The sequence below is a fragment of the Falco cherrug genome, chromosome 6, assembly GCF_023634085.1.
Source record: "Falco cherrug isolate bFalChe1 chromosome 6, bFalChe1.pri, whole genome shotgun sequence".
Taxonomy (NCBI): domain Eukaryota; kingdom Metazoa; phylum Chordata; class Aves; order Falconiformes; family Falconidae; genus Falco; species Falco cherrug.
The window spans coordinates 59,161,434-59,182,290 of NC_073702.1; the positions used below are offsets into that span (position 1 = coordinate 59,161,434).

Below are 20,857 nucleotides of genomic sequence, written 5' to 3' on the forward strand. Positions count from 1 at the left end.
TGTGAGCTTTAAAAATTTTAGAAAATGTAGTAAAAAGAACATTTTTTCTTTCCAAAGGTAATTTGGAAAACATAAAATACTAATCCTCGTAAACAACTCAAGATACATACAGAAAAATGTTTATTAAGAATGTGTTTTTTCTGATTCATAACCAACGCATGTTACTGTATAGGTGTTAAAGATCGGCAAAATCTACTCCTGATTTTAAAAGTAGCTGTATTGCTAAATTAAAACCAGAATAATTATTGAAGTCACTTCTGTTATGGGTTTCATCTATGTATATGTTTTCTGTGTATATATGTAAAATCAAACTTTATTGTATATAATTCTGAACATGCAGATGGTAAAACAATGGCTCTGGTATATTTGAAGCACTTAATATGTAAGTGCTTATTAACTAAGCTATAAGAATAACTTAGTTATTTTTTATTGGGGTTTTGTATTTGTATTGTTATTTTGTATTATAACAAAAAATATATTTTTTATTGCGTCTGGTATTTTTGTGTGTGAAAATTATTTTAATATTGATAACTACATTGCATTATTTTAAGAAATTCATAAACAGAAACTGGAAAGATGTGAAAAACAAACACTATTGAAGGGTAACATCTTTTTGTCTGTTTACCTACATATATGTATGTAACATACAATGTATTTGCTAACTACGTATGTTATCACTGTTGTGTTATAGAAGCATTCAAAGATCAGTTGACATAGACTACAAATGATGAGAAATTCTTTTATGTCTTAACATTAACAAATAGTGCTTGTGTGGCGATATTGTAAATGCACATTCATAATAAGCTTGTCCTGCCCAAACTTATCCAGAAATCTTTCTGTAGCAAAGGTGCAAGAAAGTAGAGTGCTGATGAACTTCCTCTGGTGCAGAAGGCATGAAGTGTGTTGGGCAAGGAAAAAAGCAAATTTATAGGCTAGTGGGTGCCATCCAAGTTAGGAAGTCTTAGTTAACAGTGAGCCAGGTGTGTATCAGAGATAAGAAAAGCCTCCGTTTTAAGAACCTACTCTTTTTTAGATGGTTTAATCTCCTCTAACTGGCACTTTCCAAAAATCCACACAGGAACTGGTCTGGACTGGTTTTCGGAGGTGATGTAAACAAAGAAGTTTCCTTAGAAATGCACAGAATTTTTGCCTAAGAAAGCCTCCTCTGTAAAGGTTAGACCACATAAAATCTGATGAGTGTCTCTCTGATGCACCAGTGCTGTGCTTAGTAATGGCAAGAGGAAGCAAGGAGGAAACTTATTTAAAATAGTGTGGATATATATACACCCTCCCTCACACAATTATATTCTTTTCTGTATATATTCTTTATATGTTCTTATAGTATTTTACAGGTCTAGTGCTAGCTTTCCAGTTCTGTGCTAATCAGGGTCATCTGGAGTGCCTAAGAACTGGTTCCCAAATACTTAATAAATCATGTTGTATGAAGATGAATTTTTTAGGGTATCAGTGGGTGAGCCAGGCAATAATGAACTTGGATCCATTAGCAAGGGATTCCAGTTAAGGTCTTTTCAAGCACAGTGTTATAAAAACACAAATGAAGTTGCAGCCTTGACCAAAACAGCCTCTTGTGTAACATTTCGTCTATACAGAAGTACATAGAACTTTAATGTTACAGAAATGATTACTAAGAAGTCATAAGATGACAGAAAAAAAGCATTCAGGTGTCATTAGTTAAGTCCCTTTATGCATATGCCTGATAATGCAGTCTTTAATTACACAACCATTTACTGAAGCACAGGACAAATATTTTTTTTCTATTTTTTGTTTTCATATTTAGATCCAAAAATGCATCTTGTACATAGGAGGAAAAATTACAAGAAAATATTCTGTCTGCCCTCAAGCTATAGTGTGGTAAAGGCATGAATCTTTAGGGACCTTTACTGTTATCTTCTAAAGCACCTCCAGGAAGCATGTGCAAATACAATCTTTTATTGTTTGCAATAGAAAAAAATCTAGAGGTAAAATGAATGCTTTTAATAGAAGGAAACATTCCAAACAAATTTCAGTCCTCCACCCCAAAATATGGGGACACTAGAGCTTTAAAAATAATTTAAATTATATTTTTGAATAGTCAAACCCCCTGAATCCAAGTCCCAAGATTTACATGGGAGTTCCATCCATAAGCCTCATTTTGAAAAGATTGTACCGAAATATGGGAAATAGCTATAACGAATGGAAATCCCAGACGGAAGTGGCTGAAATTACAAGAAAGATTCTTACATTATTAAGAGCCAGGCAAACCTGTGTCCCAAAATTTGCCTTTAATTAAATATTTTTACAAAATACAAGTAATAAACATAATTTCAATTGTTGTACTTACTCAAATTAATCTGAAAAAAAGAAATACTCTGAGAAATGATTCAACAAAGCATTTGCTAATGCTTAAGAGCACTGAAATTAAATTATTTCATGATTATGTGTACACACAAGCACAAATACACAACAAAATAGTTTTTTTCCAATTTGATATGTTTTTCCAATTTGATATTTGATGCATTAGTGCTTTCACAAGGGTCGATGACACACTGGACTGTGTGAGCTGGAGCCTGGCTAGTCAGTGGAGGTAAGGGATTAATTATCACCCTGTACTCAGCTCTCATTAGACCACGTCTATGCCTCCAGTTCTGGGCCTCCCAGTTAAGGAAAGACATCCATAAACTGTGGCAAGTTCAGTGTGGGGCCGCTGCAATGGTCACAGCTGAGGCAGTTGTCCCAGTGGGAGAGGCTGAGGGATGGGGCTGTCTCAGCCCGGGACAGCTGTCCTATGAGTTGGTCATTTTGTGACATACACAGACCTTGCAAGACTGAGCTGCTGCTGAGGGCTGTTTATGAAGTAGGTGTTCTAATTATTATTACTATTAGCATCAATGAATAAGAGGTAACTATGCAATACTATGGCAACAGGGAAGAACAATAATAAAATATATCGATAGAAGTATATACAAGTATACAATTTCTGTCTAATGGAAGGTCCAATGATAATTCAATTGGGCTAATAATTTCTGATTTTTATGGCAAACTCATATTAGCAGTGAAATGGATTGCCTTGCCTTTTTGGGAAATGTCTTGTATTACAACAGGCATTGTGAAGGAATGGGAAAAGGTTGATCTACCATATGGCTTTTCCCAAGTGCTCTTCACTAATACGTTGTCGCTGGATCGTTGGAGTGAGGGACAGAAGACAATGAGATGACAAAATGCTAGGTCATGCGTTAAATCACAGTGATTTTGACAGCTACTTGTGTGCCTCTGAATTAACACTAGCCTCTCTGGTCTTTTGCAGAAAGTGCCTCTGAATTCAGCCCATTTTGCCCAATAGGTTCCAGGCCCTTCAAAACTATTTCATTCACTATTCATAGCTCATATCGGTCCCTCTTACCCCTATTGACTTGTTAATAGGGCCGTACTGATAATGCAAATATTAAACACCACAGAATAAAGCCATCTCTATTTTAGCATATGGATAAATCATGAGATTATAAAGACAAATGTAATGTCCCCCCATAATTTAATTCACTGTAGCTGGAAGACAAGGTATTTGAGACAGCTAAATAGGCAAATAGTGCTGGACCATACAAATCCAGGGTATACTGGAAACCCACATAGGCTGAAAAAATTAGCAAGTTAAATGGCATATTTATGTTCGACACAGGGGCTGTCTACCCTGATTTCTGGAGGTATGGTTACAGATATACCTGAGTTAACTTTAAACTAGGAGTCTCCAATACAGCTGTCAAGTATCTACTTTGCTGTATGGGCTTACAGCAGCCCAGGGTGAAACCAGTACTGTGGGCAGTCTGACTGCCACCAGCAGCTGTCAAACCTAAATCTCAGTTCAGGTGGATGAGACACTGTCTGGCTACTGCAACTAAATCTAATTTAAAATTGTACAACATGTAACTCATGAAACATTGTCTCGCTGCTATGTAGGCATTTCCATTCAGTGTTGGAAGGGTTACATCCAGCACAGGGTTAGGTGCTGCAGCGAGCAGCATGTGCATGGCTGGTGCCAGCTGGGAAAGACTGGGCAAACTCAGTCAAGCCTCTTCCCCTGCACAGGTAATTGAGGTGGTTTATAATGAGTGCAGGTGCCTCCAGAGTTCATTAATTGCTGGCATTTCCTTAAGTTATTGTTTTGCACCTGGAAACCTGTACTACTCTCCAGATCAAGCCTTCCACCCTCCCTTTTTTTTTTTTTTTCTTTAGTGTTCCTTCAAGAAGAATTAAGTTATAGCCATTCAAGGTTATTTTACTTCTGAATAAAATCATCTACACAGAAAGATTTAATGTTCTCTGACTAATGCACTCTAACTTCATTGTATTAGTTCATTTATCTTAACTTTCCTGAGTGTTGCTCTGTAGACAAGCACTTAGTCAGTTAGCTGGAGCAAACAATCTCTGCTTCATGCTTGCTGCACTCATCACCTAGCTTTATACTAAGCAGCAAACTTACTCGTCTGGAAACTATTTTTACTTCCCTTGGGTATGGAATTAGTGCCTCCTTATTACATCTTTTTGCACTTGCTTTTTTGGGGTGGGGATTGTGTCTGTCTCAAACACTTTTATGAAGAAAACTAAATGACATCCCCCTTCACTATGCCTTCCACTTGATACAAATCAAATATACCATTAGATATTGAAATTTGGAAAAATCTCTCTCATATATGCTATGTTTCTTGTTTTCGATTTTATGTGAAGTAGATAGCAATATCCTTATATGATTAAGTTCAGAATACATTGTTAAATTACCTTAAAATTTTCTATTATAAGCTCCTATTTCAGATTATTTATAAATTTACCGCACTCTAGTCACTGAGGATGAAATTTTTCATGCTCATCTTTTTGCCTCAGGCTGAATTTTCATTCAAAGTCATATAAAAATGTTTCAGCAATTTCCAAAATCTAGGTTAGTGAAAATTAGGTTGGGGTGTTGTATTTTTTCCAGTGCTAATAACAGTTCATTCTGAGCTTATGCTTTTCTGGCATTTGCAAGGAAGTCCAAGAAAATTTCTTTAAGTTTTGGCAAAATTTTAGCTTACACAATTGTCATAAAACTAGTTTTATGTTACTCTTCTTATTTTTTCTGGATGAATCCAGCGTGTTGCTAAAAACAGAAAACAGGTGATCTTTTAATTACAAAGTGTGTCATAGAGCAAATAAAATGGTTGAATTAAAACTGAATGAGCAGTTTTAGTTCCAGCATTTTTCAGCTGAAGAGTGCTTTATTTAGCGACTTTAAAAACATTTTTATGTGCTTTCTCTTTGTTTTTTTATGTGTGAAATAAAATCTTATTAACTTTAATTTGTTTCACAGAAACATGGCAGTATGGTCAGCCTGGCTTATTTCTAAAACCTAAGGCTTTCACCTAAGCACTGTGGGCTTGAAAAAGGGCACTTATTAAGCTCTTTACAAAGAAATAGATATCCAAGTGACTAAATCTGGAAAAGATCTGTAGCCAGTGAAGTATTTTCTATGACAGGGCTTTTAGGACTGCATAGGAAGCTGAACATAGAACAGTTAATATGCAAAAGAAAAATAATATTTAAGTTTGTCACATCAAAAGCTTCAGTGGACTTTGGTGGTCCTGCTGCACTGTGATTGAAATGTCAAAAATGGTCAGTCACCACAGCCCACAGCCCTGAAACATAAACCCTTTAATTTTTGGCAACATCTGACCTTCCCGGGTAAGGTTCCGTAAGAGGTAATATTAAATGTTACAATCTGAGTTTAGCAAGCACTGAGGCTGTGGGGATATCAATACACAGGACAGGGTTCTTGAACTAACCAGAGGTCGCCTTCAGCCTATCCCTAAGAAAAGAAAAATAGCTTATGCTTATGCCAGCCTGATCTCTGCTTATCCACATTCCAGGCCCCCTGCCCAGATACATCAAGTTACTTTTATTTCTCAAGAAGGAGCCAACTGATCTTTTCTCTATGTTTGTAGCTTGGAGTCCACACAAATATTTCCTTGCATTTTAGTGCTTTATACAATTTTGGCGCTGTGATTAGATTTGTCTTAGATTTTTCTCTCCACTTTAAGCTCTGCTCACACTCAGTACAGTTAGTATCATTCAAGGTTCATCTTGGGTTTTTTCCGAAGCATGAAATAGGGAAATGCTATGGAGAAACTAGAATAAAATAATTTTAAGAAACACAACTGTTTCCCTTAAACAAGTACAATGTTCTGTGGCTAAAAACAAGCCTTCTGATTGCCAGTCTGATCCTCATAGTTCAGCTATATTTTTTGGCATAAAGATGACAAGGGGGTTTGTTCAATGTGCAGAAGCTCGTGTTTCACTGCTGTTGACCATTACAGAGCTGTTGTGTGCAAAACTGTGCTATTGCCCCATCCAAAACTGACAACATGCTGGCTCAAAGTGTTTTGCACAGAGCCAGCAACTGCTAATAGAAATGCAAGATGTAAAAGCATGCTACAGTTTCTGCAAAAATAGTTAATCTAAGTTCTACAGGTATAGGGAGAGAGGAGACTGCTTTTCCTTGGTATGCTATAGATGCCCTAAAGCAACTGAGTGAGTCACAGTCTGTAATTCATTCAATAATACATTGCTGGTGCTGCTTCGTTCTTCACAGCCTGTTTTTTTAGTGTAAATTGGCTGTCCACATTCCTTAAAGGCTTTGAAAAATCTCCCTTCAGTCTCTTTCCACTGTATTGCTAATTGTTATCAAAAATAATTTACCTGTTATGACTGGAAATGTATTTGGATAATGCAAACACATGCAAGACATAATGAAATTACTGAATGATTGGAATGATTTTTCTTTAAGACATGGGCCTATTTTTTAATAAGGAAATATTTAACAAAGAAAAAAAAAATGCTTGCACCTCTGTGAAATGACATTTACTCCAAAGCTGGTAAAATGAATGTATACAAAAATATTACTATGCTTGTGTATAAAGCTCACAGTTGTCTTCTAGTTAGAGCTGTATTTTCTGCGGTTTCCTCGTTGACAGAAATGGGGGTATTGCAAACAAAATATTTTTTTCCCTGAAGTTGAAAAACTCTAGTCTTTTAGTAGTACAGGTTGGCAAGGAACATTTTTGTCTATTTAAATCATTAGGATGTGGAATACAACCATGCAGAAAAACACAGTCTGAAGGTTATGGTGGCAATAGAGTACATAAGGATTCATATTTTCCTGCTTCTAAGCTGGATGTGCCATCGGTTGTGTTTTGAACAGCTGCTCTTCCTGAAGTTACACTCTGATTAAAGGAGAGGTTCTCTTGTTAATCCATCCTGTGGCTGAAGTAACAGCTAAAAATAAAGAAAAAAGAACATGGAAAGTAATATGCTAGCCATTTTTTGTTAAGAATAGAAAGCAATGCTGTCAAGGTCTGAAAATAATTTCCTCTGTCAGAAATCTTAGTCAGGGTGCTTGCATAATGGGACCAAAACACATCCCACAGATTAGATTAAGGTTGCTGAATAATCATTTATTTTGCAAAAATATGGTCTAATAACTGACGGTTTATTCAAGGAAAAATATTTCGCTTGGGTCTGGAATTAAATATCGACATTAGAAGGTCTGTACATCATCTAGTACCTGTGTCTCAGAGATAAAATCCATTATGTGAATTTACAAATATTTTTCCTCGATCACTTTGGTGAAATAATAAGTGTACATAATACCTCCAGATTACAGATTTATTGTTTGTTTGTTTAATTATTTCTAGTAATACATAGAGAGAAACCTGAAAAACAAGAAAAAACTGAGAGGAAGGAACCCCTTAAAGGTATGTATTCAGCATTTTATATTCTTTGTCTTTTTACTCGTGGTTCAAAACAGTCTAACCTATTGACTCTTAGACCCTTCCTGCAAATCCCAATTATGTTTAAGGATGGAGGAGTTGTGAAACCCAGCTGGAAGGAGAATGAGTATTTTAAAAGCACTTTGAATTCATCACTCTGCAGAAAGGCTAAAATTATATTCAGATATTAATTAATAAGTTTTTACTGTACTATTAACTTGCATAAATGATTCCCAGAGCATAAATAGGTGGGGGTGGGGGGTATTCTTCTTGAATAAATCCAAGCATAATATTTTTCTTTGGGAATATTTCGGAGCAAAATGTTATGAGTATATTATAACATACAAGCACAGTCCCTGGAGGCATTCTGCTTCAGAGTCCTGCCTTAGAAAACAGTTTTCCCCAGACTCCTTTCAGATACAGTAGGGAGAGGGTGTGAGAGAGGATTTAATAAGTTGCTGGTGGTGTATGCCAACAAAAACTTACAGATTGACTGGTTGAAGGAGTCAGAATCAGGATACTACTTCCTTTCCACCCACAACTCATGGGTTAACGCTGGGCTCCAAGAGCCACCATCTAGTGTGCCTCTTGTGAGGGATTTTTTGGCAAAATGGAATTCTGTTGGAACATACCTACTTGTCAGAACACTTTAAGCTTTCTGAGAACATGTCATTTACATAAAAATGTGATTAATGAAGTCTCAGGCTTGAGGAAGAAACCCATTCTGGAAGGGTAAATAGGTCAATGGAAATAATAAATCACCCAAAAAGCAGAAGACCCAATATCCAGCCACAGCTGATTTATTTCAGACCAAGAACACAAGTCTCACAACCCAGGTGAACATGCACCTGCCTGAAATCTCTGCTTGACTAGGCCTTTCTAATGGTCTCTGATTGGAGCTTTACCATTTTATATAAATAATTCAAAATACAGAGTTAACAAGACTGACTCTAGAGGTTAATGGCAGGCACATTAAGTTCAGGTTTCTGTTAGAATGGATATTTATTACTAGAAAATGGAATGGTGGTAACAGGAGAAACTTTCTTCTGAAACCTGGAAAAATGACAGAGCAAAGACTAATGTCCCATCTTAAAACATGAATGTGTCATTAAGGCTTCTCCTGTTATGTTGTGGAAAGCTTGAGAAACTCTGATTTGGTTTGATAGAGCATCATTTGGACTTGATCTCAGAGTTCTTTTCTAACATAAATGATTCTGTGATTCTATGATTCTAATATTTAATGGTTTAAAAAGTTTTTTAGAACATGAAAAAATGATCCCAACCAATCTCAGATAGTCAATGAAGAGTAATGATTATACTGCCTTAACTTGCCGTAACTCCTACTAAGTCTACCTAAATGTATTGCTTAGTTTAGTTTAGCGAATTATTGCTACAATTGCTACTAAAACACTACTGTGTATAGAGATTGTTTGTATTCACAGTATTAATAAACATTTTTTTCAGGCTGTGCATTATATTTTAAACCTATGACTATGGAATCATTTCTTTCTGAGGCCCATTTCACTATAGCATGACTGGGAGACTCCAAAGTTTCACCACGTCCCTGTATTTTAGCCACTTATTTTCTACTTTAAATACATTCTCTTTTCAAGATTTAGATAACAGAGAGATGAAGGAACATCCTAGTCTAATTTCTAATCAACTTCTGTGATGAATTTTAGGAAAGTTACCTAATGAAACGGGGGATGCCTAGCAGTGTCTCGGTCACTTAAAAATAACTCAGTTATGTCAGGAGTTCATTTGCATGTATTTCAGCACTATAGTGCTAAAAAAATGTGAGAGCCTGAACGTTCTCTACCTTTCTTCTTTTGCTTCCAGTTAGATATGGAATTTATGGTACTGTAGAATAACTTCTCCTTATTTTCTCATGTTTGTCAAAGGTAGTTTTACTAAACTTGGACAAAATCTCCACAGGAGTTAGGGTTGAAGCTAGCTTGCATTTTCACAACTGATTTTTCTGAAATGGTCTAAAATCTACATGCTTATTTCCCATTGTCTGGAAAACTGTCATGTAAAATCCTAAGAAAAGCGAATGAAAAAAGTTATGTGCATTAGTGGATAGCATAATACAGTTTCCACTGACATAATATTAGTTTTTACTTTGCACATACTAGGAATCTAATTATGGCCCTGAGATCATCATTGCCAGGGACTGATCTCAGCTAGTGTCCATTACAGTCTATCTGTATCCATTACCAGCTATCCGTATCCATTACTGGTTACCCATTTCAAGCCAGCTGGCAAGTGACAGGCGTGTCATTTCTGTATGTGATGCTCTTATGCTCCAGGATTGATTCCAGGGCTTTTATGAGCCTCTGCCTGATAGAATATGGGGTGGCCCAGGTGATGTCCTTTTTCTAGTGCAGGCAGCAGCAGTCACTGTGAGAGCTCTGCCTTAGTCCTTGACAGTTTTCTGAAAACGTCTCTTCAGGAATGGACAGACAATTTTAAGTGGTGATGTTACTGTAGTAAACAGCTAAGGCATGTTACTATGGCTTGGATGGTAAGGTGTGACTTGTTAGCCAGAGTAGTCTGCTCACACCCGTGTAGTATGTATGGTGTGTGCTGTGCACATATGCACGGGATAGCTCAGGAGTAACGCAGCTGGCCGTTTAGCCTCCTAAGGCTTATCATGGTAGAATTATTTTTTATTCTTAAAGTTTTTCCACAGTTTGTTTGTTCGTTTTTTAATACATATGAACACATTTCTTCTTTCTTAGTGACACATAAAGACAAACTGGAAAGACAAGAAAAACCTGAAAAAAAGGAAAGGCATGCAGGTAATGATTTAATGTCAGAATTTATTTTACATTTTGAGGTACCCCAGAACTAACTGTCTACTCAACTTCCATTTATGTATCCCCTTGATTAGAAAAAATGTTATAGAACTTTACAAATTAAAATCATGAGATCATATAAAGGTTTGCAGACATACAGACTGAGTAGCATTTTGTATTCCTTCTGCATGCTTGGGTTTTTTTTCCTGAGGAAGGGGGATAATTTATTTTATACTCTGGATTAGCATAATCTCCCAGTATTTCTGACACTCACAGTTAAGTATGGTTGCTAAGAGAATATGGTCATCCAGGAAAAACATCTGACAACCTTGTAATAAGGCAGGCCATGTAAAAAAAAAATGTTTTAAATACAATACTGAGTAGGGATGTTGCATAGGCATTGCATAGTAGGACTGATTCTTTAATTACTTGCCATAAATAGGTATGTAGCACTACTTAATCTTCCACAATTCTTACTTTCTTTTGAAACGCCAACACAAGGCAGGAGACTCCATAGCAATGCTCATGCATACTTTTTTGTGTTCTTAGTATAAAGTCATATGCTGGAGTCAAATAGGCAGCTAGTCCCTGTAGGGTATCTCAGGAGGTACGAACACATGTAAAAATCAGTTCTGTACACCCATGGACAAGCTACTGTGTAAACATTAATCACAAAAAACTAGTATATCAGAGCCCACACAGGAAGATATTCCAGACTACCCATCACTCAGTGACTCTTGCACAACTCAGGTGAATTCTGCAGCCTGAGCCAGAAATGTAGTCACTACAGTGTACTTTATTTCAATTTGTAAAGTGGAAATTAAAAGCAAACATGAAGCCCCAAAGAGCATTACTTATAATGCCATTGCAATTAGATTTGTAATTAATTATAGTGTTTAATCATTCATAGCTGGAAACAGTTAGTTGTTATGTGGAGTTCAGAAAATCCTTCAGAAATGAACCAAAGTAATAAACATAAACCATAATAAACCAGTAAACGACAGTATAAACAAAAAAACCAAAATGGACAAGTAAACAAAATAAATAAGCATGACTCTTCTTGACAAACTTCTTTCATGGGATTACAGTTGTGCCAGAAAGGCAAATCCTTCCCCAGCTGATGGCAAAGACCTCAAGGATGTTAAAGGAGTTTTTGAAAGTTCGAATCATATGTTTTGGCATCAACAGCAGAAAGCAGCAGATTAATTAATCTTTCTGGTTCTTTGCATGGGTAGTCATGGTGCCTAGTTGTGTTTCTTGATTTTTTTTCTCCTTTTTGTTACATAAAATGAAACATTTCTTTTTTTAATAACCATTACTGTTGGTTTTTATTTCTAGCTATTCACAAAGAGAAACCTGAAAAGCCACAAAAACATGAAAAGAAAACACCATCTAAAGGTAATACAGATTTATTATTAGATGTTGTACACTTTTACATTTTCAGTGCATATATAGTTTGGAAGATTGTGTAGAGGAGTATTTAAGTATAAAACTTTTAAAATCCACTCTGTACATTTTTTGGGTGCTCTCACTTTTGCTTGAGAAGATCTTTATCAGCCCCTGACTGAGGTCTTGCTCAGCATATATTTCTTGCTCGGTTCTCTTGTTCTGATGCACAGAGGTCATTATGAATCATTCTCATGCAGTTAAAGAAATAAGCCTATGACTATTATATTTGCATTCCATGATGTCTTTTCCTCCACAATGGGATTCAGTAATTTGTCTGCAAAGAAGACTTTCTCTTGTGTATTAGTTTTCAGTCTGATGCAGACCTAATGCAAGAGTGTTTACTGTCTCAATCTGGCTTTTCTATCACATCCAAAAATAGATTTTCATTTTCTTGCATTTTTATTTTTTTTTTTTTTGCAATAACATTTTCATCTCGATACATGATTTGTACTGTCCTCATGGCAGAAGTGGCTTTGGTTAAGGTTTGCATATCTACTAATTGGCATGTATATTCTGAAGAAATATCATGTAGGAGAGGTGGTTTTCAGTATTCTTTTGACTGATAATCCCATCTTTAGCCATGATTTGGACAGGGGGATTTAAAAATCCAGTTAGCTTGACTTGTTATGTACTTTTTTAAGACTGACATTTATTATTGCTTGGCATTTGAATGTTTTTTCTCTGAGGATTTTTTTTGGTTTGGTTTTGTTGTGTTTGGGGTTTTTTTACATGCATTATTTCTATAATGAAGTTAGGCTTCAGTCTTTGCCTCTTTTTACTTTTATTCAGTTAAATCTTGAAAAAAAGATATTTTTTAATTTATCTTAGTATCAGTCTGTTATCACATTCGGATTAATCTCATGATGATGGAACACATGAATTAACCAGGTTTAATTTGAATCTGTTTAGACAATATAGATTCAAACGTACAAATCAGTCTTTATTGAGCTCAGTTTTACTCTAAGAAAAAACATAAAGCAGAAAGTAGGAGTGAAGAAAGAGAAAAAGTGGAATGAAAACTTAAAGCCTTAAAATATTTTGAAAGGTAACCATTGTTGAGTCTCTCTTTTAAAGTGATATTATGTCATTTTTTTCTACTGTCATTGTATAACTTGAAAGTGTAGGATTTTTTTTTATTAAACTGAAATCACACTGAGGTAATCCAGAGAAAATAAATGGCCGCAAAGTCTGTGTAATTTGAAAAGCAAATAACTTCCAAGTATCACTGAAAAATTCCTAATGAGAAGCCAGCCTGTTTACACATTTATCTTCTGGTAGCTAACCAAATAATCACTTAGAGCTTTAATGTGTTTAATAGCAGCCATGACTCCACTCACTGGCTGGAAAATTCTATGAAAAATTTGACCACTGCGTAGCTAGGGAGATTTGCTGCTGCAGTGTGACATATAGACATACCACCCTCTCTTAAATAGTTCCCATGCCATGCAAGTCCCTGTGGGTGGACTCAGTGCACTACAGGGCACGTCTTGCCCTCAGCGCTCCCAAAGGCACGTACCTATCTGCCAGCAGTGTGCTGCTGAGCTCTCCATTGCCAGGCTCACCTCCCCCCTGTCTGGGGTTTGATCTAAAATGGATCGGCTGCCAGCAGTGCCGTGTCAACCACTTGCAGTCCCTAGGAAATGAAGATGCTCAGGTCCAGTTGTGCTGAAAATCAGGCAGCTACTTCCCCTCACAGTCAGCAGGTTTTCTCTATGCTGAATAAAAAGTCTTAGGTTTCTTCTTCTTTCCCTGTTAAAGGCTCCAGAAAACTTCAGTGATATTAATGCTATTTAAACGTATCATCTAAGAAACGGCTATCTTAAAAAAAGCAAAACAAGTCTAAATTTCAATCATGGCTCATACAGGCAGCAATTCCACCCTGGAATTCAGTTAGAGAAATGTTACTATTATGTAGTTATCACTTGAAAGAAGTGTAATTAACTCTCAAAGCTGTTTTGTTCCAGCAATGTGTCTGGACAGCAACCAAGACAGGCAAGATAGAAGTCTCTGCATAAAATTCTGACAGCCTTTCTGGGACAAGGCAGCATGTGTTTACACAGTGTATACTGTGCAGACATGCACTCACTTGAGCTAGGCTCTGAAGTGAGTACCAGGCTTGTGGCTGTGTTTGTGTGACAGTGAGCCCAAGCTAAGAAAAACGCTTTTTTGTAAGACAAATGTAGCTGCATGGCTTCCTGTTGGCTGGAGCACAGGAAGATCAAGCTCGTGTCTGCTCGGAGCTTGAGCTGAGCAATTTTATGTCATCTGAAATACACAGTATAAACATTCCCTACAAAGCTTCAGATCTGTGTGACTGGCTTGTCTTCTGGTTAGGTGAGTCTCAGCAGCAGTTTTGAAGCTTTTTACCCCAGTGTGTGAACCTAAGAAAAGAAGCAAGAATTTTGCAAACTGAAAAACATGAATCATGAAGAAATGTGAAACCTCCAGGGATGTTGTTATGTTTTTAACAATATTTTTTCATTCTTTGTGAGTTTCTCTTTTTTTCCCCTAATATACAATTGTACTCATTTCTAGTAATTCAAAAGGACAAACCTGAAAGACATGAAAAAGCTGAAAAGAAACCTCCTCCCAAAGGTATTTATTTATTTATTTATTTATACTACATTTTTTACCAGAATTCACATTAAAATTCATAAGCTTTATTTTATTGGAGCAGGTAATATAATGTGTATGAAAAATCAGATACATGACACTATAATGAAATTGAAATATAATTTGAATTAAATTATCTTTAGAACTTTCAGGGTTTAGATCTATGCATGATCCCTTTTAAATCCTGTTGAAAATTCAAAGATGAGAATTAAAGGTATGAACCACCATTTCCCTGAAAAAGAAATAGGCTGATCTGTAAATGATCTGACATACATGCTTTCACTACAACTGGTTAAGGAAATTCTTTCTTCACTAGCCCCCTATACTTGGTCATGTTGTGGCTTTGTTGGGAAGTAGGAATGCCCCTATATAAATATCTGTATTCTGTTTTAGAATAGGTAGAACTATTCAGTTTACGTATTGATAAAATCAGTCTAGTCACCCAGTGGTTTAATGGAAATACAAGTCTAGAGTTTTACAGAAAACATAGATTTTGTAGCATACAAGTTTTGCCTCAAGGATGGAAACAGAGCTATGAAGAACACAGTAGTATGAACATCACACTAAACAGATTTTAAACCATATTCAGTGGCATTTTAAACTACTGTTGGACTTTCCAGTGAAGTGAATGAGAAATGCCCATATCACCAGCATCTGTGTCTCAGATGAGAAAAAGCTGCTCATACATATGAGCAGAAGGAATACTCCTGGTCTCACCAAACTCTGTGTAGCTTCAGCCACTGGTATGTACAATTTGGTAATTCTCCTTGGAATCCTTCTCACTCTGCCGCAGGGCACATCATGAGTTGGCCTGTCTCAGACCAGTCTTTCAACCTGGGGAACTGGTGTAGAGAGAGACTCAAGAACTCAAGACTTCTTGGACAGAGACCTAGAATCAGCAAATAAAAGCAACCTTCATAAATAGCCACACTTTAAATCAACTACTTTTATAGCTTGCGACAGTTTAGTTCTCACCTCTGAAGTCTAAAGTTACTCAGATTTATCCTGGAAGTATGTTCCATATTTGTTTGCTTAATGACCAACATTTGTCTCCCTAGTTTATACCATAAAAGCTATCATATTGTCATTAGAAATATTTAGTATTATTTGCCATAGCCCACTATATTAAATATCCGTCAAACATTTGGTGCAGGACTGAAGACAAAACATGCTTGCATCTCATAATTCTGTCTAAATCAGTCTGGTTTTGGGGGATTACAGTTTTCATCAGATCTGAGCAAAGAGTTAATAACGAAGAAATACTCATTAGTATTAGCACAAAGTAAAATAAATGGTATTAAGTATTGCTGGGCAGGGGAAGAATGACACTGAAAGCTTTTTCTTTATTACCTGCAGAGGAGAAGAAAGTAAAGAGCACTAAAGTGGAAGCAAAAGTTAAAAAGGAAGTGAAGGATGGAAAAGGAGACACAAAGACAGCTGAGAAGGTCAAGCAGATGGAGACTAAAACAACAGAAGTTGGGCTAATAAAGGCCAAACCGAAAGTTAAGGAGGAAAAAGCTCTTCAGACTGTAACTAAATCGGAAAAGAAAGGTAAACAAATCCAGGAGGAAACAGATGAAGATCTTAAAAACGTAGCAGGGAAAAAGCAGAGAGAATGGAGTTAAAGATGGCAAGGACCAAAGTTCACCCATGAAAAGCAAAAGTGCAGTACAAATAAATCCCAGATGAATCTCACACTGCTAGGAAGAGACTATCAAGAATAAAAGACGTTTGATCTATAGAATATTCTAACTGTCATGGCTAAAGATTCATTTTGGTTTAAATCCTTTTTTACCAAGGACCAATTTCTCTTCAGATATGCCTGAGTCTTCATAGATTTGCACAGTAGCACCTGATGTAGTGCACTGTATTTTGGAAAATACACTGTCCAATGACTTGTTGGGAATTTTGTTTTATTTCCACATCTGCATATGTCCTCTATAACAATAAGGAAAGTAGGAGCAGAGGAAAGGGAATGTAGTAATTTGTCTTGCATGAGATTATATGAGGCATTGTCATGTTGTCAGGTATTGCATGACACAGTGATAAGCCCACCTGACGTAATTTGATTGGAACACCCTCCAAATTTCTCCTAAGAAGGAATGAAATGCCATAATGGCATTTGCCCTGGTGGAAGAAAGAAATTAAATAATAAAACAAAGAATCAACATGCATCAACACCAAACAGAGGTATTAGCTATATGCTCCTCTTTGACAGAGCCAGCCTGGGTTCTTCCACTCCCAAATTGCTCTGACCAGTTCCCTCATTTCCCTGTGGCTCTTCCATGGTGTTAGGTACAATTTTGTATGAGTGAAGGCAACAGGACCTGGATCTCTGTACAAACTGCCACACTGCAGGCACAGGATGATTCTGACATTAATAGAGGCAGTTCAGTGTTGCGTGGTGCCCCTATTTGATCCTTTCAGCTGATAACCACCGACAAATTGTTATGCCTGAGCATCAAAGCAGCCATCCCTGCCTGCATACCTGAATCTGCCTGAGCAGATTCTCTCAGAATTTCATAACCATTAGCTTTGGACTCCTTAGGAGTTGCCTAAATTATATGTTTCTGGAAATCTGGGAGATTCTGAGATATAGACCCCTTTCTGACATGCATAGTGTGCTGAACTAGTATTTTTTTAACATTTATTTGTATTCTAGTTAATACTGGTTTTTACTTGAAATATTGGAGCCTTTGAAGCATAAAATCAAAGTAGTGTTTTTCATGCTGATTTCTGTGACCAAGGGGAAAGTTCAACAAATTTTTGAGCTCCTCTTAGGAGGTGCAGATTTTTTTCAGTTTTTGTTTGCTCTGACAGAGTTTCAGTGCACAGTGGGATCCACTCCATACTGTTCAGGATAAGGCTCTCAAAATGCAATGGTGTGCAGATGAGGCACTTTACTCCCTGATAGCAAAGTATTTTAAGTAAGTAGGGGTCAAAGATTATAAAGAACAATAGAGTGGTGTTGGGTATTTCTTTCTTGGTTTGGTTTTTGTGGGATTTTTCCCCCTTTAGCTGATAAATATTAGCAAAATGATCCATCTCAACATCAAACATTAACAAATCACTTTGTAAGTTTGCTTTAGTGTATGACTCCAGTGACTGTGCACTGAACCCTGGCAGGTGAAAGTGGGAATGAGCAGCTGGAGTGGAGGAAGGAAGGAGCCTCTTCAACTGCCCTTATCACTGCAGATAGGGTTACACATGTCCAGTGAAAACTGCCTTTTCTACTTTCATCCTTCCTTTTTCCACCATAAGCTGCTGCTGCCCAGCTGGATACTCTCAGAAAATTCAGTGCTATATTTCAGTCCCACTGTGACCCAAGGTGAACATAATTTTGAAGTCATTGCAGTTTTACCAAGATTTCCTGATCCTGCAGTCCTTACTTTTCCTTGCTCAAGGGAGTAATTCTGACAGCTTTTCAGCCACAATGTGGAAAATATAACAGTAATCACAGCAGAGTTGTTATGATTTCCCTGCTGTTGCATTACTCCTTACTCAAATTAAAATCAAGAAAGATAGGTCATCTCCCAGGGTAAATCACATGAGGTCCAATGATAGAAATATCTATGACTGTTTTTCTCAGTAAGAATTTAGTCCCAGACTTTGACAGGATTTATTACTACTCAGATAAATGTTTGTGCCACTATTACAGAGTTAGAAGGTGAAAACTATAGTGTAAAATTCTATTTTTAACAATAGAGTTTAAATTAAAATGAATTTTTAGCCATGAAGAGACATTTGGAAAATCATATTAATTTAAAATGCCTAGGTACCAATCTTTGATGATTGGCAGAATTCCCATGGACTTCAATGGGATGTTACAGTGCACCTTACTATTTCATATACAGTAAAATGTTATTTTTTTAATTCGGATTTTAACATTCTGCCTTCAATTTTTGTATATATAAATCCCTGTTTTCAGGGGTTGAGTTACTAAAGAAATCCTCTGAGGAGAAAATTAATACAAAGGTTTTGTTCTCAGGTAAAATGAGGATTAAGGCTTTTTTTTATTAAGTTCATTCAAAGTACTTTAAAAAAAATATCCTCAAACAAACAAAAATACAAAATATTATACCACATAAACAAACAAAAAGAACCACAACAATCAACAACTCAAAGACACACAGTCAATTTTCAATTTTAATCCTGGTCTATACTACTGTGTTTGAAGAATGAATTATTTTAATATCAATGAGATCGTGTGAGCTGCTAAGCCTTAGGCTATGTCTGTCATAACCTAAGTAGAACCAGCACAGGTTTGCACTGTGTCCTGTGACTGTCCGTACAGCTTATGTCTCCTGACATAGTTTTGGCCCTAGCCATCTAGCAGTCTTTTGTACAGTGCCCCAAAATGGTCCAGGGGTTCTTTCCAGAGGGCAGCATGGATGAAGGCAGCTTGTTTTGGCAGAAGAAGGGTAAGGAAAACTTGGCCTTGTGGGCAAAAGCTGTGTCCTGACATTCACTTTCTGGGCTGAAGAATTGACATCGGTCCATTTTATTTTTTAATACTGACTCAGGCCCTTTTTGCAACTGCATTGAAGTTAGTGCAAACACTTTGCTGACCTCAGTGGCTTTAGATGGGCTTACTGAGAATACAGATTTGTACATACTTGTTTTTTCACAGATATGCTGCTACTTTTTTTCAGAAAATTAGCACATAGACTTAGGGCAGATTGCAGTGAAAGTCTTTAGATTCCTGAAGAATGGAATCCAAAGCTGGAGCCAGTCATAATGATAAATTTGAATTCCTAAATATGAAAGTAGATACTATCATGAATAGTCATTAAAGGTTTTAAAAGCAGTGTTCATAGCCACAGCCCTGTGTCTATCCTGAAAGGTTTACCCCAGGTTCTACAATGCTGACTAGTACTACCCTCACCACCCCTGTAACAGCAACTAGATGCATGGACTCTCCTGGTTTCAAATTGGTTGCCAGCCAGGGTTAAACCATGACACTATCTTATCAAGTAGTAAAAACAACTAGATATTTGCTGAGCTTGTAAATCCTTTCCTAATTTCTATAACTGCATAGGAAAACACGACTTGAAAGCTGCCGTTGTCCACCCAGAACTTCTATGGCAGTCACCATAACAGAGCAGCAATCACATAAATGCCTCAGCACCGACTAATACTGATGGTCCATGCAATATGTAAGAAAACAAACAATACAATGAGAGTTATATACTTGGAAACAGCATTTTGCATTTAAATATGTGATGCCATTTTAACAATCTTAAGTATTCCAAAGTCTGCATAACTTTGTTTTGAAGTTGTCAAAAAGAAAGTAAGTGGCTTTGTAGGTGAGTAGGAAAGAAATGAAACAGGAGGTGGAGATGGGAAGAGGTGTAACTTCTGTAGTCTTGGAACTGTGTTAGAACAGTCTAGGATGGACAGATGAATATGCTTGACTCAAGAACAGTTGGGAGCTAACAGCTAAACAGAGCTGGCACTTAGTCATCAACGTTAACTTTCAAAGCTAATGGCCCTCAGAGTACAGTGGGTCAATGTGCTTTTTTTCTGGCCAGCTGGAGAATCCAGCAATAATATTGCAATTCTTTTGCACTCAGTTGCAACTAGTAACTTTTCTTCACCATTCTTAATGTTAGAATTTTTTTTAAGGTCTTCAACTCTGCTTAGGTATAAGAGAAATCAATAGACAATCAACGTTTCTGAAATCAGTTTCATTTAGATTCAGAAGCCTTAATTTCTGAATATAATAGTTTCAATATATATACACACAGAGATTTAATATATTATATATATATATATATGTAAAGATTAGTGTCTGGAAAACAATTCTATGGTGAAATGATAAAATTATATGGAAATCTCATTGCTACAGAAGTGTAAGTACACAGAATTGTCTTTATATTCCCATTCACTAAATGTGCATATTGATTAAACCGTTAAAACTATATTAACAAAATGCTGTGATATAAATCTTTATTGAATTTTTCTATCACCTCACTGCGACTATTTGAAATGGATCTCCAAGGATGAGAAAAAGTCTTTGCAACCTGTGGCCAAGCCGCAGTTTGCACAGTACTCCTGGCTGGGGTCAGGACATGTGCCAAAGCCAAGGCTGCACACTGCTGCCCCAGGGCATGCTGCGCCCTGCCCACCCAAGGGGTGGGTTGGTACCTCTGGAGTGCTGGTAGCTCTGACGTTCTTGGCTGGGAGGCTTGAATTAGATCTGGACCA

The 20,857-nt window shown here is 36.7% G+C and overlaps 1 protein-coding gene across 1 annotated transcript in view; it reads left to right on the forward strand.

Annotated features, from left to right (window-relative positions):
• The window catches only part of TRDN (triadin), a 235,131-nt gene that overhangs the window by 60,965 nt on the left and 153,309 nt on the right, over window positions 1–20,857 (forward strand). Inside the window, exons 5-9 of the mRNA XM_055715002.1 lie at window positions 7,716–7,775; window positions 10,532–10,591; window positions 11,927–11,986; window positions 14,573–14,632; window positions 16,007–16,201. Coding sequence (XP_055570977.1) covers window positions 7,716–7,775; window positions 10,532–10,591; window positions 11,927–11,986; window positions 14,573–14,632; window positions 16,007–16,201 — 435 coding nt within the window. The remainder of the gene's footprint in view (window positions 1–7,715; window positions 7,776–10,531; window positions 10,592–11,926; window positions 11,987–14,572; window positions 14,633–16,006; window positions 16,202–20,857) is intronic.